Here is a 26,772-nt window from a genome sequence, read left to right as displayed (position 1 = left end):
TACAGGTTATTGCAAAATATTAATATAGTTCCCTGTGCTATACAGTATGTCCTTGTTTATTTTATGTGTATAGTGTTTATATGTTAATGTTGACAGTGTGTACTTAGACGTCTCCTTCAGGCTAAAATAGTTCTTTCATCTTTCCTTGACTTTTGTGACCATTATGCTGAAGATCGCAGGCCTATTATAGTCTAGAATACTCCAGTATGAACTTTTTTGACACGTTCCATGATTAGGTTTAAGCTGTCAGTTTGGTTTTTTTTTTTTTTTTTTTTGGTCTCTTTGCCATTTCTAGGGCCGCTCCCACGGCATATGGAGGTTCCCAGGCTAGGGGTCTAATTGGAACTGTAGCCATCGGCCTACACCACAGCCACAGCAATGCAGGATCTGAGCCGCATCTGCAACCTACACCACAGCTCACGGCAAAGCGGGATCCTTAACCCACTGAGCAAGGCCCGGGATTGAACCCACAATTTCATGGTTCCTAGTTGGATTCGTTAACCACTGAGCCACAACGGGAACTCCAAACTGTCAGTCTTTGACAGGGATATAACTCAAGTGATTTATTCTGTCGGGTAGCACATGGTTTTTATTTGTGCTATTAATGATACCCTCTTTAATCATTTGACTAAGGCGAGAGCTGCTCAGCTTCTCCACTGTAAAATCAGTCCTTTCCCATTGCAATTAATAAATGTTTTGGGGGAAGGTACTTTGAGACTATAATTATATCGTTCCTTATCTTTAAACTTTAAATTGATTGTGTGTGTATGTGTTCTATTGTGGTTTTCTATTTTAGTCAGTGGGATTTAGTCCTTTCCTATCACTGTGTATTTTGGTATAAATTGTCTCCAGTTTGGCCAGTAGGGTCATCTTCGCACCTCCTCCTCCCCCACCTTTTGACATAGTCTTTGCCTTCTTGGTGTCTTTCTGATACAACAGGACAGTCTAGACTCTTCTTGTACTTGTCTTGCTCCAGCCCTGGGATCAGCCATTTCTCTAACGAGCTCTGATTAGTTTTAACAGAGAAAATTATATTTAGAATACAGTGTCTTGGCATTAGATATGTTCATTGCTACTTAGGTATTTTTAGTCTAAGACCTGAGTGGACAGAGACAGGAACTATATTTACGTATCATCACACATACACATTTTAATATCTATACCGATTTGCCTGTTTATATATATTAAGAACAACCATTTCATATCAGTACCTCCCCTTTGAGTCCAATATCATGAGAGTTAATTCTAGTTGACTTTCCATATTTGTATTTCCTTTTCTGAAAATGAGAAACAGGATCCCAGTTGCCTTCACATACCTACTTAATCAATGCTGTCTGTAACCAGCCTTGCCTGCTCATGTCATCTTGCCTAAGTGGAGACTCCTCGCCCCACTCTGGTTTCCACACTGGCACTGGAACCACACCCACACAAGGGCACCCTCTTTACCAGCTTCTAGGCTTCTCTTGTTCCTTGCTAGTCTTCGCTCCTCCACGCTGCCCATGGGCAGGCAGTGTGCACCATTCTCACCCTGCTTGGGCTGTTCATTCCCACTCCAGACCACTCTTTGCAGGGACTGCCTCAACGTCCTTTTAATGCTTTGGCACCCTGCTCTGGGCCACCGTGACTTTGCCTCCCTTCCTCCTCTAGCATGGGCACCGGCCTTGCTCCCTCCTACCGAATAGGCTTGAGGACTGAATGGGTCAGGTGGAGAAAGGGAAAAGGAAGTAATGAGGGTTGCTTTCAAGGGCTCCCTCTGTTTCCTGCATCGGAAGCAAAAAGACCTATTGAGTCCTGTGTGATGGGAGGGAGATGATGAGGGCCTAAAGTAAGGTGGGAACAGGGGAGATTTTAATAAGAAAGGATACGTGATTTGTCCAGACTTATACAACTTGGTAAATAGAAGAGCCAGAACTGTGACCTGGCACTATACTCCCTGGTCTCGTATAAATACTAGGTTGTTTTTTTCTGATAGAGGGTTCAAAGTCTAAAAAGCTGTGACAGTTTGAAGGCAGATAACAATCATATTCTACTAAAATCAAAACCAAAAAAAAAAAGTTGAGTGTGTTTTTAAATCCCCAAAATATACATTTATTTACAATTCACAATAAATTGGAAATTGCAACTTGGAAACGCTTTGGGACATGTGGAGCTATGTCCTCAGTTGAAATTCTTTTTTCCTTCTTCCAGGGTATTATTACATAGAGTTTTATTTTAACCAGACCAGTGTGTTATGCTAAAACCAGTTAATGATGATGATTAAATAAAAGAGCTACTTCTCGTGTGGCAGGCAGAGTTCTAAGTGTTCTATGTGTGTTATCTCACTCAAGTCTTACACAACACAGTGAAGTAGATGCTATTATTTTCCTCACTTTACAAACTGAGGCACAGAGACATAAAAATTACTGGCTCAATACTGCACATGTAGAAGTTGTCGAGGCTGGACTCCAAAAATCGCACCGAGAACTTGAAAACTAGACACTAGGGTAACGTCTAAAAAGATACTTCTCAACATGCTTCGCGTAACTAATACCAGTCAGAGTTTGCATGCATGATAAATTCTTTTTGCCATTCCTGCCGCAGAACTTTATTGGTGATTTGAAATAGCCTGTGATAGTGAACTGGCAGTTTTAATGATACAAATTTTAGAGCAAATTGACCTGCCTTGCTTCTCTCTCAGTAAAGAGATTGTGAGATGAGTTAAGGAGGTACAGTGTGTGCCGGTGGTTCTCAATAGCAGTGTGGCTGGGGAGGAGGGTAAGAGTTTCGGGGCCCCAGGTGCCTTTGGAGAATATACTACAAACTTCTAGAACTTCCATCCTTCCCAGGAAGCAGGTTCTGTAGAGGCTGAGACACTCTGATAGAGAAGCTTTTAATCAAAATGAGTAAGAAAAAGGACAGAGAAGTGCATTCAGAGCAAATTTTTAATGCGTTAAAAGACCTGCCACAGCCTCTTAAGGCCTGGAAAATGCTGAACACATTCCGCATATTCCATTAATGAGGACGCACACATAAGCCCGGTGTGGTCATCGCTGTCACATGCAGAATACAAATGTCAGGCTACCCTGATGCAAGTTTCCTGGAGAAGATTCCTCACCAAAAGACAAGGTTTTGGTCCAAAGTCAAATTGTTAGTGACAACATTTAGATTAACTTATTCTTGCACATTTAAGATCACACACGTATGAATGTGTAGTTCTTGCATAATACATTAAATAACACATTCATGTAGAAATATCACCATTTCCCACTCCCACATGTACCCTCGACACTTTTTGAGTCATCTCACACTCTCTTTTATTAGACGAGGTTATATACACAGTTCAACAGCCAGGAAAAAGGAGCTCAGAGTTTCTGTGTCTCTCACTTTTGAGTCCCGATATGATGTGTCTCTACAGATGTCATCCCCAACTACCAGTGCTCCCTAAAGCACAGTAGGAATGTCAACATTTCATTTGTCCCAAAAGTAACATAAGCAATTAGCATGTTGCTTAAAAAAAAAAAAAAAAAAAGAAAGTGATTTATTTGACTAGATAATATTTTGCGTGAGCGAGGCCAGGGATTGAACCTGTGTCCTCATGGATCCCAGTAGGGTTCGTTAACCACTGAGCTGTGATGGGAACTCCATAGACCATGTTTTAAATGTGGTGGGACTTGTCTATCCCTGCTTGTTCCTGGGCCAGGGATTCAACCTGAGCCAAAGCAGTGACCTGAGCTACACCAGTCTCAGCACTGGATCTCAACTGCTAGGTTACCAGGGAACTCCTGTAGTGCTTTAAAATTAAACTAATACTTATTCATAGTGATATTCAAACACTTGAATTATGAGTTTATTTCCTTAAAATGATTATTGTCTCCCTTAAAAAAAAGGTCATAATTAGTAAACCACTATCTATATGCAAAAATACCATTAATTGAATTTTTTCAAGCTAATACTTCTTCCAAAATACCATCATGTTTTTAGAATGAATTCATTGAAAATAATATTGGAGGCTTTCTGGGGAAACACATAAAAGCAGATTTATTAAAGAATACTTTTTTAAGGGGAACACATAAAATCTATTACTTGAGTGCTTATGCTATTCCAGTTATACTGGTCACAGCTTTCTAGAGCTGTGGTGAGTAATATGGTGCCCACTAACTGCATGTGGTTATTTACATTTAAATTTGAATCAATTGGAGTTCCTGTTGTGGCTCAGTGTTTAACGAACCTGACTAGTAACGATGAGGTTGCGGGTTCAATCCCTGGCCTCGCTCAGTGGGTTAAGGATCCAGTGCTGCCATGAGCTGTGGTGTAGGTTGCAGACATGGCTCGGATCTGGTATTGCTGTGGCATAGGACAGTGGCTACAGGTCTGATTGGACCTCTAGCCTGGGAATCTCCATATTCTGCAAATAAAAATAAATTTGAATCAATTAAAACTAAATACAGTGAAAAAAATTCTTCATTTGCGCTAGCTGCATCCTGGAGTCATATGTGGCTGTTGCTACTGTTTGGGGCGCTCCAGAATAGAACATCTTTATCATCACAGAAAGTTCTGTTGGCCAGCTTTGTTTTAGCCTGTGTTGCAATATTAAAGGCTGTTTTTGATGTGTGGTAGGTTGGTTGATTGATTTAAAGAGGAAAGATCCTGTTTAAGGAAGGTTTTAGCTTTGGTAGGGATTCAGATGGAAAAGAGAGAAATGTCTAAAAAAAATAAATAAATAAAGGGAATTCCCTTGATTCAAAAGCATAACATACACAGTACTTCAGCCAAGAGAAGGTTTCAGTCCCTAGACTTTTTGATCATGTACTCTATCACCGAAATATTTTTGAGCACACCTCCTAATATGTATACATTTTTAAGTGCACAAATTATCCACTTGCACTACTATACCCGTACGTTTTATCTGTACTATAAGCTATGCATGTAAGTTAAAAACATGACCTAAGAGTTAATTAATTGTAAGGTACACACTTCCAGTTATAAAGTAAGTCATGGGGATGTGGCGAATAAGGTGGTGATTATAGTTAATAATGCTGTGTTGTGTATTCGAGACTCACTAAGAGCAGATCTTAAAAATTCAGCAGTTCTCATCACAGAAAGAAAAAGTTGTAACGTGTGGGGATGGATGTTAACTAGACTTATTTTAGTCATCACTGCTCAGTATGTACAAATATCAAATAACGAATATATGAATATATGAAACAAATGTCATATTATATGTTAATATATGAAACAAATGTCCTATGTGAATTAAAAACAGTTAAATATAAATGGAGGATCCTTTGTGCGGCTCTCTGAGCTAATATATATGCCTTGAAGGTCAGGTACCCCAAGTGGAATTTTGTAAAATAGTAGAGGTGGATCACAAATGAGAGAATCTGGATCCTGGGAAGAAATTACCAAAGTTACTTAAACCTCACAAAACATTCCTTTTGCTGTTGTTCTTAATTAGGAAAAATAGTGTTTGCTTCACCATACATAGTGAGAATTGAAGGAGATAATATGTGGGATATTGGTTGGTTAAGTAGTGAATAAACATACTTCGTGGCAGACAACTGTATAGCCTGCGAAGGTCTGTGAAGTCATTCTGTTTAGATTTGTCTTTGAAATAATTTTTAACCTGAGTAAAACCTAATGGTAGGATGGCATGTTGCTTTTCTAGGCTGAGAGTATCTTCTTCAGAAACAAATACAGGAAATTATCATATCTAAAGAGTCGAAAGACCTGGATTTAAAAGTTAAAAAAAAAAAAAAAATTCAGGAGCCAAATCATTTTAAAAGGTTTATATTAAAGAACTCCTGGAAGCACCTGGAAAAAATGAATCCTCTTCTGCCCAACGTATATTTACTGTGCCTTTGTTGTGCAACGGACTCAAAGCCAATCTCTACATTTCCTAAAATGGGACTGTTTAAATAATTGGCTCTCTGTTGCCTCCGGTGTCACAGGAAATTATGATTATTCCTTATGTGAAGGATGTTTAATGGTGTTGGAGGTACTGACTGGAATGGTGATGTACCAACTACATTTGCGGGTGTTTCATGACTTAATTTGTCATTTTTAGCAAATGCATTGTATTCTACTGAACAAGTTACATTGGCAACATTGGCAAAAGTTTCTATTTTTTAAGAAAAATGTGTATTATACAGTATATAAAAAAAGGTGCTCACATGTAGTACTCACATGTATGCCTGAGGAACATTGTATCATCAAGCATCTAGTTTTTCAGACACATCTTTCCTCTCTCACAGATCAAAAAATAATATAATTTTATTGTTAAGAGCGCTCTTATCTCTCCCCTGCAATCTAATTAATACTTGTTAAGAAGAGGTAGCTGTCAGATTAGAACTGAGTTTTTGAATTTTCCATTGTCTCCTGATGGAGTGGCAATCTAAATCTTTTTATTTAGGTATATTATTTTCAAGAACTTTTCGAAATGATAATTTCCAAGCTTTTCTGATTATGAAGAGAAGTTTTTAGCATTTGAATAAATAGACTGAATGGTTAATTTCTTCCGTAAAAGGAAATAATAGAGAAGCCGTTTCAGGAAGAAACCGATGAAGATATTTTTAAGTAAGAATAGCTATTATCCTCAAATCGTATTGTTTTGCTGACAAATGTTGGTGATACAGTCCTTTAGGTTAGGTACAGGCACCATGTAAATTTCTGTGATATCTCAAAGTGTAATAAGAACAGTCCTTGAAAAGGAAGGAGGGAAACAAGCCTAGATTCATTACTAATATTTCACTTTTCTGAAATTGTTCATTTATTCTACAAGTGTTTATCAAATTTCTACATAGTAAGTACTGAGGATATAATGGTCAAAAGACAGACACATGACCCATGTTAGAATTTGTATTCTAACAGGGAAGTTAGTTCCAATGAATGTTAAGGGGATGAACAGTGGACCGAGATAGGAAAGTAGTAAAAATATACCTACTTTGGGCGAAAATGCTGCTCTGAGAGGGACGATCTGAGCAACCAGTATTTAAACTGGAAGTTAAACAAAGGAAACCTATCTAGAAGATGTAAAATAGAATAATTTTTAGAAATCTCGCTATTTATTGTCTCCTTTATATCGCTCAATAAAGTTTAAACGTTTTTTTTCCCAAAAAGCATGTTTTCTTCACCTTCTCGTACACCTTCTCATAAATTTATTTCAAGTACCTTTTGTTTGTAGTTATCATAAATTATATATGTGAGCAATATTTATTTTCTAAGTTTTTTTTTTTTTTGGCCAGAGTATAGGAATGTAATTCACTTTTGCGTATTTATCTTATATCTAGCAATCTTCCAAATTATTTTCGATTGTAACAATTTCTTTGTACACTCTTTGGGATTTTCTATGTAGAAAATCTTATGGGTGCATATTGATTTGTTTCATTTATTCAGTCTTTATACTTTATATATATATTTTTCATTTCGTACTGAGCTGGCTAAAAAATACATTGTAAAGTTATTAGTGATGGGACAGCCTTGTCATTATCCCTGATGCTAAAGTAAACACTCTCAGAATTTTTTCATTAGTAAAAAATCTCATTACTAATATTTATATATATTTTTTTCTTTTTATGGCTGCACTTGCAGCATGTGGAAGTTCCTGGGCCAGGGGTTGAATAGGAGCTGCAGCTGCTGGCCTACGCCACAGCTCACAGCAACGCAGGATCTTTAACCCACTGAGCGAGGCCAGGGATCGAAGCTGAGTCCTCATGAATACTAGTCAGGTTCGTAAACTGCTAAGCCACATCAGGAACTCTCTAATATCTTTTTTTATAAAGTTAATAAATACTTTTAAAGTAATTTTCTGTGAAAAAAAATTTCTTTTTATATTTTAATCATTTGGTTAAAGACAGTTAATAAACTATTTGCACGAATTTATATTACTTTTCTATAAAAATAGATCTACTTCTGATGATTCTTATGGGAAGATATGTTCTTGCAAATGCGATTTGTAAGAGTAATAGAAAATTAAAATCTATAAAGGCTCATTTTAGTAAAAATTATGAAAATACTATGGGGTTTCTGGATTGGTTTCACTTTCTAAAGTCAGCTTTGAGGGAATAAGGTGGAAAACCTCCAAGGTGATTAAATGAGTTTGAGGGATTGAAGGCACCTGTGGTTGCCTTCGCAGCACAAGTGCTTCAAAAATTAACTGTTAACGTAATGATCTATAATAATTGATCCACAGGCTGTTCCATTAGAACATAGGTTTTATTTCCCAGCAATAATGAATGATCTGCCTGGATTCATCCAAGGTATCTTACCCACTTTCCCACATGACCAAGGACAGACATTCATAACATGATATGACCAAGGTTCAGAGCCATAACTGATGTTGATGGAACCAGTGCATCTGTTCCTGGCCCTTCTAACCATCGGGCCATTCTCTGGGATGCCTCCGAGTTAATGGGATGTGACATGAACCTCATGCATCTTTTATTCTTTGATCTGACACCCACCTCTTAGACCATGTTTTTCATGGATGGGAAATAATGAAGGACAGTAATCAAATATTACCTTAAAATGTAGTATGCTGGCATTCCCATCATGGCTCAGTGATTAATGAACCCGACTAGTATCCATGAGGGCGCAGGTTTGATCCCTGGCCTTGCTTAGTAGGTTAAGGATCCAGCGTTGACATGAGCTGTGGTGTAGGTCACAGATACAGCTCAGATCTGGCGTTTCTGTGGCTGTGATGTAGGCCCGCAGCTACAGCTCCAATGTGAACCCTAGCCTGGGAACCTCCATATGCCACGGGTGCAACCCTAAAAAGACAAAAGACATAAAATAAAACATAACATGTTGATCATGATGGACTTAACTATTTTTAGCATAATTTTTTTCCTTCATCGTTCCTTTAAATTTTTTTTTCTCTGAGACTCTGATGCTCAGGGATCAGTACCTTTTTATTTCACTTTGAAAAATTATAGTAGGAATTTTTAGTGAAACATGTCACGAGGTTGACGTCTCAGAGTTGATGGACGTGTACCTCTGTCTGCAAGACTATTACTGTTGCCTTCAGGCCTTCATTTCCTATCTCACCCCACCCCACCTGTTCTTCCAGTTAATGTTGCCCAGTTAAAAAGATCAGGTAATCTTACCTTTCTTCCCGATACGATACCCACACTTAGGCAATAGCCATCCCTTCCTGATTTTGCCTTCCAGCCTCTTCTCTAAGTATCAGGAATCTTGTTGTTACTGCTTCCCTCCTCGTTCTCTTCCCCTGTTTTCCATTAAAATTCAACACACACCCCACCCCAACAAGGTAAACCCTTTAGTACCTGGCAGTGCCTGCCTCTTTTCCTCTCTTGCTATTCCCCTACTCACTGAAATTTTTAGAAACTTCAAAGCAAACATGCTTCTAAGACCATACACCCAATTTGCTTTCCATGAAATGCCCTTCACATTCTCTTTATCCAGTTTTTTAAAATTCTCTACTTAGGCGTGAGTCCTTGAGGACAAGATCTGTTTTTTCACCCTCCATTTAGTTCCTACCTCAGACTAAACGCATAGTGAGTGGGAATGAACCAAAGCCTCTGTGTCCTCTTTTATTGCTGTCTCAGTGTAGATTAATTGGTCTCCCTTCTTCCCCGCCTCCTCCCTTTCTCTTCTAAGCACCCCTGCGTTATCTCTGACTCGGGAATCTATCTCTAGTAAATCTCAGCTCTGGTCAAAAACTTTGAGTAGCTTCCCCTTTCCTACAGCATCCTTTTCATGCTCAGTATCAATTACACCCCCTAGTGGTTAGTCTTCCATCAGCCAATGCAGCTGCATTTCCCAGGTTTCTCCTCACCCACCTCCAGCCTCCAAACCTATCTCTTATCTATTCTTTTGTCACAGTAGGTAACATAAAGTACACTGTGTGGTTTTGTTCATGTCATGCCTTCATCCAGCTGTTTTCTTCCCCATTCGCTGCCTAGCAAATTAACAGAATGTCCCCTATGCTAGTTGGAATTAATCCTCTGATCTGTATCTTTCTATAACTTTGTTTTCCCTCCATTATGATATTAGCACATTCTGCTTTGTATTATAGCCTTCGGCATTTGTTTTGTTTTTGCATATCTGTATTCTAATAGTGAACACACTCCTTGAGGTAAGAGTGAATCAATTTAACAAGTTAGCTTGATGCTATTCAGTCACTATGTTTTGACTTAGGTGGGCTTTGGATTGAATCTCTGCGATGCTGCAAAAAGCTATGTGATCACTTTTCTTTCTCCTAGTTTCCCAGCCGGTTAAAAGCACATCATACTACCAGATTTGCAGCATTATTATGCAGATTAAATGAAATAATGTGTGTAAAGTATACAGCTTAATGCAATGGCCCATGGCAGAAATACAGCAAATGGTTATTATTACTGCTGTCGTTCCTGGTATGATAGGTACTCTCTATAGAAGAAGGATATTATTGTGTTTGCCTGAGTTCTTAGTATTAATGGTTTTCATTTAATTTTGTGACTAATTTCCAGCTGAATATAACTGAAGCTAGAAATTACCCATTAGTCTGGCTGTTAAATATAAATCTTTATTTTTCACTGTATTATAGTCTTTTATTACTTATTCTGATATTACAACATTTTCCTGGCAAAAAGGATTGCTTGCTTCTTCAGTTTTTCCACCAACAGAGGGCCAGGTAGTTTCCAGAATTTGTGAAATGAATGATTCAAACTTTAATCCTTCCAAATGCAGTCTTTTCTATGCTATTTTGCAGTAGAAACTATGAATTGAATTTCCTTCTTTCAGAGTTATTGAAACCTGCTGTATGGGTAGAGGGGTGCTGAAGCCACTCCAGCAGCTTCTTCAGCCTGTCTGGTTCCTAACATGTTACTTCCCTACTTTAGTGAAATTGTGTTGAGTGTTTATGTTCAGAGCCTGGGTTGCGCCATCTACATGCACAGTTCCTTGTAGCAAAGAACTTGCAAAAATTGCAGTCAGCTAAGGGAAGGGAAATCTAATAACATCCCTTTATAAATTGGCATGAAAGGTATGGTCCAGATCACTCTTAATTTGAATTAAGTGTTTTGTGCTTGTTATCAATTAGAGTTTCTTAGAACTAAAATTATAGGAAGACAATTCAGTGTGAAGAAATAACCAATATCTCTTTCCTCCTTTTCTGAGATAATGATGAAATAATTAAATTAAAAAAATGCTCTCTCTCTATGTATATATGTATATAAAATCACAAAAAATGACAAGACTTGATCATATGTATTTAGAAAATATATATATATATATATAATTCTCTACATTTTTTTTTATTTTCCCACTGTACAGCAAGGGGATCAGGTTATCCTTACATGTATACATTACAATTACATTTTTTTCCCCACCCTTTGTTCTGTTGCAACATGAGTATCTATACAAAGTTCTCAATGCTACTCAGCAGGATCTCCTTGTAAATCTGTTCTATGTTGTGTCTGATAAGCCCAAGCTCCCGATCCCTCCCACTCCCTCCCCCTCCCATCAGGCAGCCACAAGTCTCTTCTCCAAGTCCATGATTTTCTTTTCTGAGGAGATGTTCATTTGTGCTGGATATTAGATTCCAGTTATAAGTGATATCATATGGTATTTGTCTTTCTGGCTCATTTCACTCAGTATGAGATTCTCTAGTTCCATCCATGTTGCTGCAAATGGCATTATGTCATTCTTTTTTTTGGCTGAGTAGTATTCCATTGTGTATATATACCACATCTTCTGAATCCAATCATCTGTCGATGGACCTTTGGGTTGTTTCCATGTCCTGGCTATTGTGAATAGTGCTGCAATGAACATGCGGGTGCACGTGTCTCTTTTAAGTAGAGTTTTGTCCGGATAGATGCCCAAGAGTGGGATTGTGGGGTCATATGGAAGTTCTATGGATAGATTTCTAAGGTATCTCCAAACTGTTCTCCCTAGTGGCTGTACCAGTGTACATTCCCACCAACAGTGCAGGAGGGTTCCCTTTTCTCCACAGCCCCTCCAGCCCTTGTTATTTGTGGATTTATTAATGATGGCCATTCTGACTGGTGTGAGGTGGCATCTCATGGTAGTTTTGATTTGCATTTCTCTTATAGTCAGCGATGTTGAGCATTTTTTCATGTGTTTGCTGCCATCTGTATATCTTCTTTGGAGAACTGTCTATTCAGGTCTTTTGCCCATTTTTCCATTGATTGATTGGCTTTTTTGCTGTTGGGTTGTATAAGTTGTTTATATATTCTAGAGATGAAGCCCTTGTCGGTTGCATCATTTGAAACTATTTCCTCCCATTCTGTAAGTTGGTTTCCTTTGCTGTGCAAGAGCTTTTCAGTTTGATGAGGTCCCATGGGTTTATTTTTGCTCTTATTTCTATTGCTTTGGGAGACTGCCCTGAGAAAATATTCATGATGTTGATGTCAGAGAGTGTTTTGCCTGTGTTTTCTTCTAGGAGTTTGATGGTGTCCTGTCATATATTTAAGTCTTTCAGCCATTTGGAGTGTATTTTTGTGCATGGTGTGAGGGTGTGTTCTCGTTTCATTGCTTTGCATGCAGCTGTCCAGGTTTCCCAGCAATGCTTGCTGAATAGACTTTCTTTTTCCCATTTGATGTTCTTGCCTCCCTTGTCAAAGATGAATTGACCATAGGTGTCAGGGTTTATTTCTGGGTTCTCTCTTCTGTCCCATTGGTCTGTCTGTCTGTTTTGATACCAGTACCACACTGTTTGGATGACTGTGGCTTTGTAGTATTTCCTGACGTCTGGGAGAGTTATGCCTCCTGCTTGGTGTTTGTTTCTCAGGATTGCTTTGGTGATTCTGGGTCTTTTGTGGTTCCATATAAATGTTTGGATTGTTTGTTCTAGTTCTGTGGAAAATGTCCTGGGTAATCTGATAGGGATTGCATTGAAGTAGTAGATTGCTTTGGGTAGTATGGCCATTTTTACAATATTGATTTTCCCAATCCAGGAACATGGACTATCTTTCCATTTCTTTACATCTTCTTTGATTTCTTTGATTAAAGTTTTATAGTTCTCGGCATATAGGTCCTTTACCTCCTTGGTCAGGTGTCTATATTCTTGAGAATAAGTCAAGAAGTAGCACTAGAAAGTAACTTAAGACCCAGACCTTGGCAAAGGAATGGCATATTTCCAGAGACCAAAATACTGGAAAAGAGGGGGAGTCAGCTTCCACTGCACCAGTTGATGATGGTGGTGGCGGTGGAGATGGTAGTAGATAATGTTTAGTAGGAAACTTGTCAGGCACTGTGCACATCAACAGACGTTCATTATCTCAGGCAATTTTCATAAGAAATCTCTGAGTTAGGTATTGTTATTTTTATATTCACTTTACAGACAAAGAAACGAGGGCTTCAAAAGGTCATCTTACCCAATGTCACATAGCTCATGAACGTCAGAAGTGGGGTCTGAGGTCGGTGAACCCATCGTTAGTTGTCTTAATCCCAATGTCATACTGATAAGGCTGCAGACTTTCTGTAGATGGTAATGAAGTCAGACAGGAGAGGACTTCATTAGGAATGCATAGCTCTTGGCCAGAGCAGAAGCACCCACCAGAGCAGAAGCCTCACTGTCATGAGCAAGGGCTTTTAGGAGGGGCAGCTGCAGACAGACAAAGGGAAGACTTTGTCATAAATCCCTTATGGCAGTGACACCATTTTAAACTCCATCAGGAGTGGAGGGAAGATAGACTATATGAACTTAGATACTGTGTTTCCTGAAACCACTTTCAGTAAAGCACTCTGCCGGTAAGCTCACTCCAGGGCATGGTAGTTTTAGACTGCAAGACCAAAGCGGAGGAGAATAACAGTGCAATTACAGCTGGGCTAAGTACCTCTTGATCTTAGATGCTGAGAAGACATTTTTCTAATCTGGCTATGAAATCGGCAAGATTCCATCTGGCAACCCAGAGGAGCATGGTTCTCTACTATCCCCTGAACTTTTTCCAGGTCTTATTTGAATTTGACCTGTAAGTGATTTTACCTTAGCTTATTCCCCAGCATCCACAGTGCCTCCATGAATATTGCTTTTGATAAACTCTCTAAGAGTTAGCAAAAGAATTACTCCAAGGAGTCATACATACCCATAAAGTAGTAAATGGCCTCAGTGAAGTAGTTTACAAAGTTTAAAACAAAAATAAACAAACAAAAAAAACCACATCCTCCCTCCACACACAAAGCGTGAAAATCAACCTTACTACTGAAATAGATCTCCCATATGTAGTAAAAGATTTATGTAATACCAACTGTCTATTCCCAGGGAGACAAAAGCAAATACGGCTAGAGTGAACTAAGAAGTGAAATTTCCTGGCAGAATAAACGAGGGCAAAGTAATATTTCAAACAAGCATTGGAAGCAAAATAACTTTTTTGATTCTAAGACATGACATTTTCCCAGGTTAACATGTCTGTGGGGGGGGGGGGGCTTCCTTAAATGAGAGCCTCTTTCACATGCTTTGAGCCAAGCATCAGTGGAAATGTGGAAGGCTCCTTTTAAAGCAGAAGCGAGACGGTGTCATCTCTGCTTGAGTCTTCCTCGTTTTGAATCTCACTCGATAACATCCAAGCCCCTTTCCACAGACTGCATGGCTTAGGAGGAGCTGGTCTTCCGCTGCTTCTCTGACCTCATCTCCTAGAACCTTCCCTCTTTTTCGCTCTGCCACCTGCTATAGCTGTGCTGGTCTCCTCGTTCTTCTGGGACCCTCAGGACGTGCTTCCACTTCTGGGGCATTGCCCTTGTTCCCTCTGCCACGAATGCTTGGCCTACTGAGAACCCCATGCTTCTCTCTCTTGTCAACTTCAGACATTTCTTCAAGTGACTTTTTCTTATTTAGGCTTTCCCCGGTCATTTATCTAAAATTGTATCATTCTTACATTTTCACTATCTCCCTTTCTGATTCATTTTTTCTCTTTGGCATTTACCATCAACTGATAGTTCGTATTTCATTTATTTTGTTAATGGTTTGTCTTTCCCCGGTGGAGAATAAAGCTCAGGCACAAGCAGGGATTTTTGCCTGTTGTCTTCCCTGTTGAATCTCCAAATCCTCAGAGAATGCCTGTACAGAGAAGGCATTCAATAGATGAATATTTGCTGAATATATGAATAAACATGTACATAAAATAGGTATAAATATACAAAATTAGGAGTTTTTGTCATGGCTCAGTGGAAACGAATGTGACCAGCATCCGTGAGGACACAGGTTTGATCCCTGGCCTCGCTCAGTGGGTTTCCGTGAGCTGTGGTGCAGGTCGCAGGCGTGGCTTGGATCTGTCGTTGCTGTGGCTGTGGCATAAGCTGATGGTTACAGCTCCGATTTGACCCCTAGCCTGGGAACCTCCATATGCTGCGGGTTCGGCTCTAAAAAAAGACAAAAATAAAGTTATGTGCCAAATATAAAGCAGTAAATCGATGGGTTCCATGCTCAAAAGTTGGGTGAATTGGGAAGAGGCGTGACTGTCACATCCAACCTGTCTAATGGAGCAGGGACTAGGTGTCAGGTGTCTTGAGATACAAACCTGCCACTGTTACCAGCTGAGTGAAATGTGGCCGTTCCCCTGTGCCTCCAGGTTGAACTGCCTAATCTGTACAGATGTTGTAATGTGTCAGTTAATTGAGTGCTCTGCTAAAAACAGTTGAAAAATAAGGACCAGGAAGGGAATGCTAAAGATGGGAAACCCTCCTTTTAGCATAGATATTATCACCACAAACAGTGGTCATGAGAGAGTTATTGCAAAAGAATTTTGAAATAGCTTGTGGGTCAATGTCCTTTGTTTTATAAATAATGAAGATGAAGCCCAAGGTTTGAGAAATTTAGGCCAAGTCAAGTGCTCATTGGTGGCAGACCTTAGAGCTCCACTTGACATCCCTGACTGAGTTCTCCATGTCTAGTTCTCTAAATACTAGTCGTGCACATGGGAAATACTTATGACTTTGCAGAAGTATTGTTATTATTAAGCTGTTTTTTTAAAAATAATATTCAGCCTAGATTTGAAGCGTTCCTTTAGTAGCAGGAATACACAGATCGGTTGATGTCTCTTTGTGATCTAATTCAGCTTACGGAAGAGATTGGAAAACTGGAAGATAAAGTGGAGTGTGCCAACAATGCCCTGAAAGCAGACTGGGAAAGATGGAGACAAAACATGCAGAATGATATCAAGTCAGCGTTTACAGAAATGGCCGAGGAGAACATTTGCTATTATGAACAGGTAAGCAGTGATATGTGCTACTGCTTCCTTCTCCAAGAGTTCCCCTCTCTCTTACTTTCTGTCTGTCTTGTGTTGAAAGAGTTTGTTTCGGAACCAAGTGTCGCATTGAAAAGCTCCTTTGGTGGCTCAGGGCCCGTGGAGTTGCTGCTTGGTCGAGTAATGCTAAACCCGCCTGATGACACAAATGTCTTTATGTGGAGGAATTGTGGTGAGTTTTCATGACCAAGTACCTGATTTGAGCTGTGCTGGATGTGAGGAAGAATTACGCTGCTGTTTTGTTTTGTTTGTTTTCCCTCTGTTTCCTGTGTTGAAAGGATCTGAATTCTTCAAAAGCACTTGTTCCTGCTTCCTAAGGATTCCCCCATCTTATTGCCTTTTCCTCTCCTTTCTTATACTGTAAAGAGCTGGCAAAGTGAGGTTGAAGAATGAGCAGAAAATTCATTCAGGGCTTATACCTTGATCCCTGCCATCCCTCCGTTGCTGCCTATAGTTATACACCAAAACCAAACAAGGAACATTATTTCAGTTTAGTTTAGTGCACTTGGGGTTTTTTGTTTGTTTGTCGATTCAGGAAAGATACTAGTCAACATTTTGCTTTTGAAATGATTGCTTTTATATTTTTTACCAACTAATAGTTCTGCAACGTAGTTATTATTTTAAATGAATTTTACACCGTCACTTTCTTCATCTAGCATATTCTGAACATTCTTTTCCTAGAAGGTCTATCTTAAACACACATCTTTAACCTTATCTCTGTCCAAATTAGTGACTATCCCAAATTCATACATTAAGACAATTATTTTATACTTGTCTATGGGGTTTACAAGTTTAAAGGGACTTTAACATATTTTATATTGTGCAAGATTATCTGATACTGGTACTTTCACTCTACAAGAATTACTTGAGCCCTGCTAGCATCAGACACTGCCTGGTTCTGGAAAGACCACAGGGTGTGAGACAAACATAATCCGTTTCTCATGCAGTTATAGTCAGTGAGAGAAATAGTTAACACAAGACATGATAATAATAAAGTGTAGGTTCTAAGATAGAAAGACATTGCAAGGGCATCTAACCTTATCTAGGAGGACTGAAGAAGATTCCTCCAAGGCCATGTTCAAGCTGAGCCCTGAATGATGAGTGGATAAAGATGTGAACAAGAGAGTTCCAGGCAGAGGAAAGACATGCACAAAAGCCTGGGAGGGAGAAAGAACATGTTCAAATGCCTGAGGTTCCTTTTTGGAGGATGGTGCACTGGAGATAGTGTTGAGTTGAAAACTGAGGCTTGCAGAGGAGGAAAAAAGTTTTCCTCAACCCTCTTAGGATCCCTGGCTAGATCTGAAAGGGAAACTGACTGTGACAAATTAGGAGAAAAGCACACATGTTGATTTAATCTAAGTTCTTCATGGCACAGGAGTCTTCATAAGCAAATCAAGCCCAGAAGAAACAGACCAGAGTATTTTTAGGCTAGGTTTGGGGAAGAGTGGGCTGTGGTGCAGGAATAGGATGGGTTAAGGAGCGTGGGGTAAGTGCAATACACTGGGAAAATTTAGCAAGGCTTTCTTGTTAGGAGTCTTCTCTGTGTTCCTTTGTCTTCAGAGAGAAAGATGCTCCTTTCCCCTGGGTGTACAGGAGGGTTTTATGACTTGCTTGAGGGAATAAGGGTTTGGAAGAAGGTCACAGTGACCTTTCTGCTTCTGCCATATTCTCAAACTCCTTCAGCTTAATATGCCTACGTGCCCTATTTTGCACGAGTACGTCTTGAACCCTATTAGGCTGAAGAGGGGGGAGGGCCTTATGAGCTTTGCCTTTTATTTTTCATTCTAAGGGAAATGGGAAATGCTGCTGAAGAGTTTCCAGGGGGAGGAGACAATTGTCTCTTGGACTTGCCTTTTTGAAAGATCACGCTGGCTGTATGTGGGTCAGAGTGGAAGGAAACAAAACATGATGAGACTAGTTAGACAATGTTGCAACAAAGACAGAGATATGAACTGACATAGAGGTTTCATGGCAGTGGGCTGGAGATTGGTAGACAGTTTCAAGTCATTTTCTTTTTAGCAGGTGGATCAGAAAGATCATTTTCTACCCCTCCTATTTTTTTTTTTTAATCTACCTTAACAATCTTAAGTACATTCAAGTATCTGAAAGGAATTTCCCATAAGCCTGAGGTTTTGAAATGTCTTAAACTATTTTTGTTGAATAAAAACACATTTATCACCTTAGGCTTTAGTACCACTTAACTGGTTAAATTCACAGAAATAACTTATCTCTCCTTTACAATAGAACCTGTCCACACTGACATGATAGGAATGTTATGACCGTCAGTTGCAGTAATTTATAAGAAAATGCCTTAGAAAATTAGAATAGATGATATACTGTGATTGTAATTATAAAACGTAAGTATATTAGGTTACATCAGTTACATAACAAATGCACCTACTATGTTTTCCTTTAAATTGTAAGGTCCGCCAGACTTTTCTAAGTTTGAATTTTTTATTTTTTAAAAGAAATACTCATAGCAATGCCAATGAACGCCAACCCAAATATTTGCGTTTTGACTATACGTCTCACATGAATATTTTTGTCATTCTCATAGATTGAATTCATTGTATGCATAATACTGTTTTCTTAGAAATAGTTAAATTGGCATCACTGTGCCATGTCGCCATATTGCAACTTTTGTTCTTCACAGCAGTTTATATCAATATGTTTTTAACTCTTTCCTCCAAGTGAATTGTATTTCTGAAGGTTACTTAAGTTTGTATCAAGTGTACTGTAACTTGGATGTGTAAATTTGGAAGAGTCATTGGTTTTCTTTATTATTACTTCACAAAGCCCCTACAGCTCCAGTTATTTGTTGAGTTTTTTCCTTAGTGAATAATTTTTAACTGATTTGGCACGTCAGTCCAAGCGTAATCAGGAAATTGGAGCCCTTATATAATCAGGGCTTCCTAATTAACACACAAACTGTGGGGCTTGAAACAGCAACAGTCTGCTGTTATCTGTTAACTTCAGAATATCGCAGACATAGAGGGAAGTGAGATGTTCCAGAATCTTTCCATTCCGTTTTTAATTTAATCACATTCTTATGGAACTACTTTTTTCATCAGCATTTGCAAAAATCAATCCCCTAAAGGGATTGTTGTTCATGGTGTGATAAAAGAAATGGGGTATAAACAATTGCCTTTGGACTTTTAAAAAAATTTTTTTTATTTAATGATTTTTTATTTTTTTTCCATTCTAGTTGATTTACAGTGTTCTGTCAATTTTCTGCTTGTACAGCAAAGTGAACCCAGTCACATGTACATATATACATTCTTCTTCTCTCATTATCCTCCATCAGGCTCCATCGCAAATGACTAGATATAGTTCCCAGAGCTATACAGCAGGATCTCCTTGCCTATCCATTCCAAAGGCAATAGTTTGCATCTGTTAACCCCAGATTCCTGATCCATTCCACTCTCTCCCTCCCTCTTGGCAACCACAAGTCTGTTCTCCAAGTCCATGAGTTTCTTTTCTGTGGAAAGGTTTATTTGTGCCATATATTAAATTCCAGATATAAGTGATATGGTATTTGGCTTTCTCTTTCTGACTTAGCCTTTGGACTTTTGTGAAATGAAATAGTCACAGGTAATTTATAACTTAAAATTTAAATATCAAAATGACAGAGGACAGAGGAAAATCGGGTTGTAAACATGAGATATAGGTCTGTATCAGATGCCAGTTATTGTCGTATTAAAATGTTGTACTTAGATATGTGAATTTATTTGCGATGGTTGACACCAAATATAAAACTAGTATTTCCAAATAAACAAAATAGGTGAAATGAAGCTATTCCCCATTTTGTTCTATATGGCCAGTAACTAAGAATGAATTAGAGTCTTTTTTAAAAAACAATACTACCAAAACAATAAAACAAAATATCCGGTTGAACATAAGTAATTTCAAAGTATGTAGGTATCCAAAAATTATTTTCTGCTAAAATGTGAAGGCATGCTAAAACCCATAAAATAGGACACGGATAAAATGCCAGGGTATTTTCTAATTGTTCTTTAGTAGCTACGAGAGAGTTTTTGTTGATAATGATGATGCCACTGATGAGGATGAGGGTGAAGAGATTCGAAAGGAAGTGATCCTTGATCACAGACTTCAAGAATATACTCTTTGGAAGTTTAATTTTAATATCGTAATCATGAAGAGAATCACCTTAATAATACATGCACACTAAAAACAAAACCAACAAAAGCTCAGTACACAAATGTATGAAGAAGAACTAAAGGCTGTCCATAACCTGATCTCCTAGAGAGGAATGCATTTAAAGGCAATTATAGAAAAATAATTGGCTATATGCCGGTCAAAATATTTTTAAATTTCTGCACAGTTCTTTCTGAATGTGTCAAAATAAAAACAGTTGCTTATTTGTGTCGTGATTACAGTGGATGTCTATTATGTTGAGTTCTGTATTTTTCATTTGTTTAAATACTTTTCTATATGATGACATAATCTTCATATAGCACATCATGTTATTATCTTTATTAACAAAAATAACTACTAATAGCTGCTTTTATGTAAAACTTTTGCTCTCATAAATAATACTATTAAAAGTAATCATGAACATTAGACTTAAAGTCTTTCTTGATAAGAATTTCAAGAAATAACCAGGTTAGAGGCCACTTCATTTCAAATGCTATCAATCTTACTTAAGAATGTCAATTGCCTCATGGAAAAATCATTCATTTAAAATTCTATTAACATCAAAACCCTGTGCTAAGCAGCTTTCAAATTCAAACTTAAATCTTGCCCTTAGAGAAGAATAATAAGTATATGTAATTTTTACTTGATTAATACAGCTTTACAATGTATTATTTTTTAAATGGAAGAGTATTTAAATTAGGGTTTTTTTTTTTTTACTTGAATAGTAATGAACAGACTTAATAGAAAGGTTCTCTCATTACTGAATAATAAAAATATATGTATCTACATGGCAATCTAGGAAGCAGAAAAACAATTATCAGCAAAGGACATTTTCTGTGAGTTAAATGAAAGGAAAAAACCATTATAAGAGTCTGTCATCTAGACAAATCAATAACACACCCAGTGCTTTCCTAAAATCCAAGTCCAGCTATATATGGACCATTTAAAATTTAGAGAAATTTAAAAAAAATAGATATCATAGCAGTTCTACAAAGTTTAAGTAGTAGATAAACACTGAATGTTCTAGAAGTTCTTCACATGTAGTTGTTTTCATTTAGAAATGTATTCCTCATTATGTTGGGGAGTGGTGAGTAAATTCTAGTGAAAGAGCTGTTTTAAATTCAGTGGTGCCACCATATATTTTGGAACATTTAAAAAAAAATTGTGCATATTTAAAACACCTTGGTCCAAGTCAAGATAGATCCCAAACATTGTAACTTTAAAGGTTAATCTATACTGATAATGATTATAAAATTGCCAGCTAAGCAGGATTCTGATGGGGGGCATTTAGATTTCGTCTGAAATTTTCATTCTTTTTTTTTAATTGAGAATCGGATAAATGATGGACTTTCTGCTCATCTACATGAATTAAAAGAAGCAATGAGAGGGAATAGCTTCCCTAGACTTAATTTTACCCAACAAAGAGGAACTGTGATGTAACATGACAGAAACTTGGGGAAAAAAACACCAGTTTCAAAATCTGGGAGGTAAAAGCAAAAGAAGGAAACCCCTGGTGATCCTCAGTCACATTCCCTAGAAGTTAGTAAAATGATGTGAAAAAATTACAGAAGAGTTAGTAATAATTTTAATGCCATTGGCTCAAAAGGAGAATATCTCATAAGAGAAATGAACAGTTCTAAAAAATAAAAGGGGGAGTTCCCATCGTGGCGCGGTGGTTAACGAATCTGACTAGGAACCATGAGGTTGTGGGTTCGGTCCCTGCCTTTGCTCAGTGGGTTAACGATCCGGCATTGCCGTGAGCTGTGGTGTAGGTTGCAGATGTGGCTCAGATCCTGCGTTGCTGTGGCTCTGGCGTAGGCTGGCAGCTGCAGCTCCGATTCAACCCCTAGCCTGGGAACCTCCATATGCCGCGGGAGCGGCCCAAGAAATGGCAAAAAGACAAAAAAATAAATAAATAAATAAAAGGGAATGAAGCAGTTAAAGAATCAGATAAAACTGCACCTGTGGGCTATGGACTCTAAAAGGCAAAAATATAGAGGAATAGTCAGGAATACAGAAGAAACAGGGTCAGGGAGGACATATTTCAGGAAAAAGTGAGATTTGGGGGAAAAAAACCAGGAATGACTTCCAAATAATACCAAACTCAAATGGATGGGGGTGTGAGGAGTCTCTTTTGTGAACAAGAAAATTAGGAATTAATAAGCTCTAATACAATGAGTCAAGTGATATGGAAACTATGTTATGGAAACTGAGAAAAACTGAACTACTCTATTTCTGTTTCACTCCTGTTTTCCCCATCAAAGAGAATGAAAGTATAAGTTACATGGTTGAGGCAAATATCAATAAGAGAGGAATAAAATTCAGTTTGAAGAGGTGATAAAACATTAGTTATCCACTGCTACACAAAAGGGAAGGCGAGCTAGCATCCTGTTCTTTTTCCAGTGACCTCTCTGAAAGCCCTTCCGTTACCAGCCTCAAAGCAGTGCTTCCTAAGCTGTATTCACAGTCCTTAACTCTGAACGGATTTACCTAGGGAAGATGGACAGACTTCTGCTTACCCAGGAGAAATGCAGACCCCTTTTCTTTGCTGCGTGAATACTCACATTAGCTCCCAGAGGTTTGGGGGAATACTGGAATGATGACACCTGATTCCCACGTAGTTAACCTCTATAATTTCTGATGCACACCATACCTAGGCACCTAATACTGCTCAGTTCTTTGTGGACAGGCTTTCCTGTTGAGAGAAGGATGGAAGTGGTTGAGGACTGACCCCACGGTAGTGGTTTGGTATCATGCTGGCCCCAGGGAAGGACCTGAATTCAATTCTGATGATGCATTTTCGGAGTAATACTGACAAACTAAGATGTAGTCAAAACAAGGTTATTCTGACGTCTTAGAAACGCGTCTTCATCGAAGGAATTGGGAAAGAAGAAAAGTATGTGGAGAGCAGTCACAGGGGGAGTCCAGGTTTTATGGTTGCTTCAGAAAACATATCTAGAACCGACTTTTGGAAATGGCATAATTTGTACAAAGAAAGAATTGTTTCCTGTGTATAAATTTCTCTAAATTAAATTGCATTGCAGTGAAATAAGTTCCCTGCCCCTGGGAGCTCTTAAGCAATTGTTGAATAGTGTAAATCAGCAATTCTGCCTATACTAAAGTTTCTCAATGCATTTTATAGGAAATTGGTTTTTGTAATGTTAATGGTTATTAACCTCAGAAGAAAAGATCCTGTAGTCAAATAAGTTGGAATTAAGTAAAGCTAAACAGACTTATTTGCTAAAGACGTTTTCAGAATCTTCGATGTGCTCATGTAGCTTATGAATCTGAAGACAGTTTCCTTGACCAGGTCAGCCTTTCTTCTTGTAGGATTAGCCTGTGTTGGAGTATAGTTCGGGAAACCTTGGGTAATTATGTTGATCTCTAAAGTAAGGCAGCTTAGAGTGTGGCCTGAGGCCCAGTTCATAAGTTGTTTATTACAGATTGATAGTAAGATAAATTCAGAAATAGAAAGTGATCAATTAAAATCTTCTGTAGCAATTAGACATTGTCATGACATCCAAATAGGTGATTAGTAGACTTCTTTGGTTGAGTAAGGTAAAGGCCACTTTGGGTGTTGTCCAGCCTTCGTGGTGATTTCCTGTGCCATGAAGTGCAAACTAGTCAGCTCAGTAGGATCATTTAATGGTCCTCCGTGGACTAAAGAAAAGACGGGTTCTTCACCACAGATAGTTTAAGAAGCACTGCTCTAAAATTCCTTGTTTTCTGAGAGGGCACCATCTTGTACACTTAACATGGGCAGCGTTCTTTCTCATTTAAAAATGCATAATCTGATTCGTATTCAACTGTCATATTTACATAAAGCACAGTTAATTATAGAATTGGGATTAAATCACCAAGCTCTGATTTTTATTTCCTTCTAAGGAAACCTTACAAATGGAGTGCTTATCATTTTCAGAATTTTGAAGTATTATGTAAATAACTGTTTGTTTGTTTTATGAAGTGTTTTCTATTCTGAATCGCATATCCCAAAGCCATAGCTACCGCTCACGTTTCCACATAACTGTGGACAGCTTTTATGATGTTTCATGTAGGTCTTAAAGCTTTTGTTGTTTTGTAGGTTTCTGCTTTCTTAAAAACTCCTATTAAAACACTTCCACCAGTCTCTTACATTCTGTGATACAGTTATTTCTCCATTATCTAGACAAGTGAAGCTGGGCTTAGGTGTGAAAGGGAACAGTTATGCCATAGCAGAGACCGTCTGGGCCTCTTCCTGTCCTTCGGATTCCAAAAGTGTTTGTGTTGTTATCAAAGACTTGAATAGGAGATTATGTATCATAATGAAAGAATTTAAAAAATATCTAAATTTTAAATTAAGAACTTTCATCTTACTGTGCCTCATAATGACAGACTGTATTCTCTGGACCAATGTCATAGTTCCTATAAAGAAAAGGAAGAAATCATTTAAAACGCTTGCACTGGAGTTCCCGTCATGGCGCAGTGGAAACAAATCCAACTAGGAATCATGAGGTTGCAGGTTCAATCCCTGGCCTTGCTCAGTGGGTTAAGAATCCGGCGTTGCCGTGAGCTGTGATGTAGGTCACAGACGTGGCTCAGATCCTGTGTTGCTGTAGCTCTGGCGTAGGCCGGTGGCTGCAGCTCCAAGTCGACCCCTAGCCTGGGAACTTCTGTATGCTGTGGGTGCAGCCCTAAAAAGCAAACAAATAAAACCCACATTATACACACCACATGATGTAACATCTTGAAGAAAGAAGGTGGGTTTACTAGTGAAAAAAATTAAAGTTGGGTATCAGGATGCCTGCCAGTAACTAAATGTAAAATCTTAATCTTCTCTTCTCTATGCCCAGTTTTGTAATCTGTCAAAAAGTGGTATGGATTGTCCTCCCTCCCCTGCACCCAGGGAGGCAGGGCTTTGGGAGAATAAAATTAGAAAAACGTATGTGGAGTGTCTTAAAATAATGCAATTAAATGTCATGGCCTCACCTTGATAATTTTCCAGTAACCCAAAAAAAAAAAGTTCTCCTTTTCAGTTTGTTGTACTTTCCATGCATGATAAACAAATACAGATAAGCTTGGTATTTGAACTGTCTGGTACTAAAATGGTCAAACTTCATGTAATTGGTCTGCCATTAGTAAAAACAACAACCAAACAAATGAAAAATGATGAGTTGGTATAGAAAAGTATGAGGTGAAAAGATACGAAATCAAATTTGGGCTCTTATATTAATTCTTTCTATAAAGATTTCCAAGTGTTAGATATTTTGGAGCCCCAATTTTTCCACATGTGAAAATGAGAGAAATAGAATTAGTTATATCTACAGCTCTTTCTATCTAGCTAATCTTGAGTTAGAGATCTACAGACTAATACTATAAAATAATTTTTAAAATGGACCACAAGATGGCGTTTGTAGCTAATGAGTTTTTTGCGTTAACTCTGTTGCAGTCTTTGAAGTATTTGTAGTATTTACAAATGTAAACATGATACTTAAATTCTTGAGAGATATGTAAAAGTTATTTTCGGAACATATGCAAATCATCATTTTGAGGTTATTTATATTTCTCAAATTATAAACTGGCAGGTGATTTTGAAATCACACTTTGCCAAAAATGAAATTTTGTGAGTAATTTGGAGCCTTTGCAAAATAATAGAAGTAGCTCTCCTTTGGTAATTTCATTTCGAATTTCTTTCTGGATTGATTATATTTCAGGAAAAAAAAAAAAACGTTTAAATATGCAGCTCCTGAAAGTTTTCATTATTGCTTTGAATCTTAGGTTTAGGCAATTGAAAAAATGATTACAGGGAGTTCCTGTTGTGGCTCTCAGAACCCAACATAGTGTTCATGAGGGTGGGGTCAATCTGTGGCCTCACTTAGGTGGGTTAAGGATCCAGCATTGCTGTGACTGCAGCATAGGCCAGCAGCTGCAGCTCCGATTCGACCCTAGCCCAGAATTACAGGTGCTCCCGCTATGATGCAGTATGTTAAGAATCCAGCCGAAGTGGTTCTGGTTGCTGCGGAGGCAAGAGTTTAATCCCCGGCCCAGCTTAGAAGGTTAAGGGATCTGGCGTTGCTGCAGCTATGGCTCAGATATAGTAGTCCCTGGCCCAAGAACTTCCATATGCCTTGAGTGTGGCCATAAAAAAAAAAAAATCAAAAATAAATTTAAAAACTATCACTAAAATGTTACACTTGGAGTTCCCATCATGACTCAGTGGAAACAAATCCGACTAGGATCCATGAGAATACAGATTTGCATCCCTGGCCTCGCTCAGTGGGTTAAGATCCAGCGTTGCTCTGAGCTGTGGTGTAGGTCACAGGTGCGGCTCAGATCTGGCCTTGCTGGGGCTGCGGTGTAGGCCAGTGGCAACCCCTAGCCTGGGAACCTCCATATGCCTTAGGTGTGGCCCTAAAGAGAAAAGAAAAGGTTGCACACCCCACTGCCCTCGTTTTAGGCC

The 26,772-nt window shown here is 38.4% G+C and overlaps 1 protein-coding gene across 2 annotated transcripts in view; it reads left to right on the top strand.

The window, feature by feature from the left end:
• SNX7 (sorting nexin 7) overlaps positions 1-26,772 on the top strand; it is a 92,540-nt gene that overhangs the window by 57,838 nt on the left and 7,930 nt on the right. For both annotated transcript variants that reach the window (XR_007135607.1, XM_047785221.1), the window contains exon 8: positions 15,993-16,145. Coding sequence is in view for 1 of the 2 variants with exons in the window: in XM_047785221.1 (XP_047641177.1) it covers positions 15,993-16,145 (153 nt within the window). In the remaining variant the exon portion in view is untranslated. The remainder of the gene's footprint in view (positions 1-15,992; positions 16,146-26,772) is intronic.

This window comes from Phacochoerus africanus, chromosome 6 (assembly GCF_016906955.1).
Source record: "Phacochoerus africanus isolate WHEZ1 chromosome 6, ROS_Pafr_v1, whole genome shotgun sequence".
Classification (NCBI taxonomy): Eukaryota; Metazoa; Chordata; class Mammalia; order Artiodactyla; family Suidae; genus Phacochoerus; species Phacochoerus africanus.
This window is presented reverse-complemented; position numbering and strand designations above follow the sequence as displayed.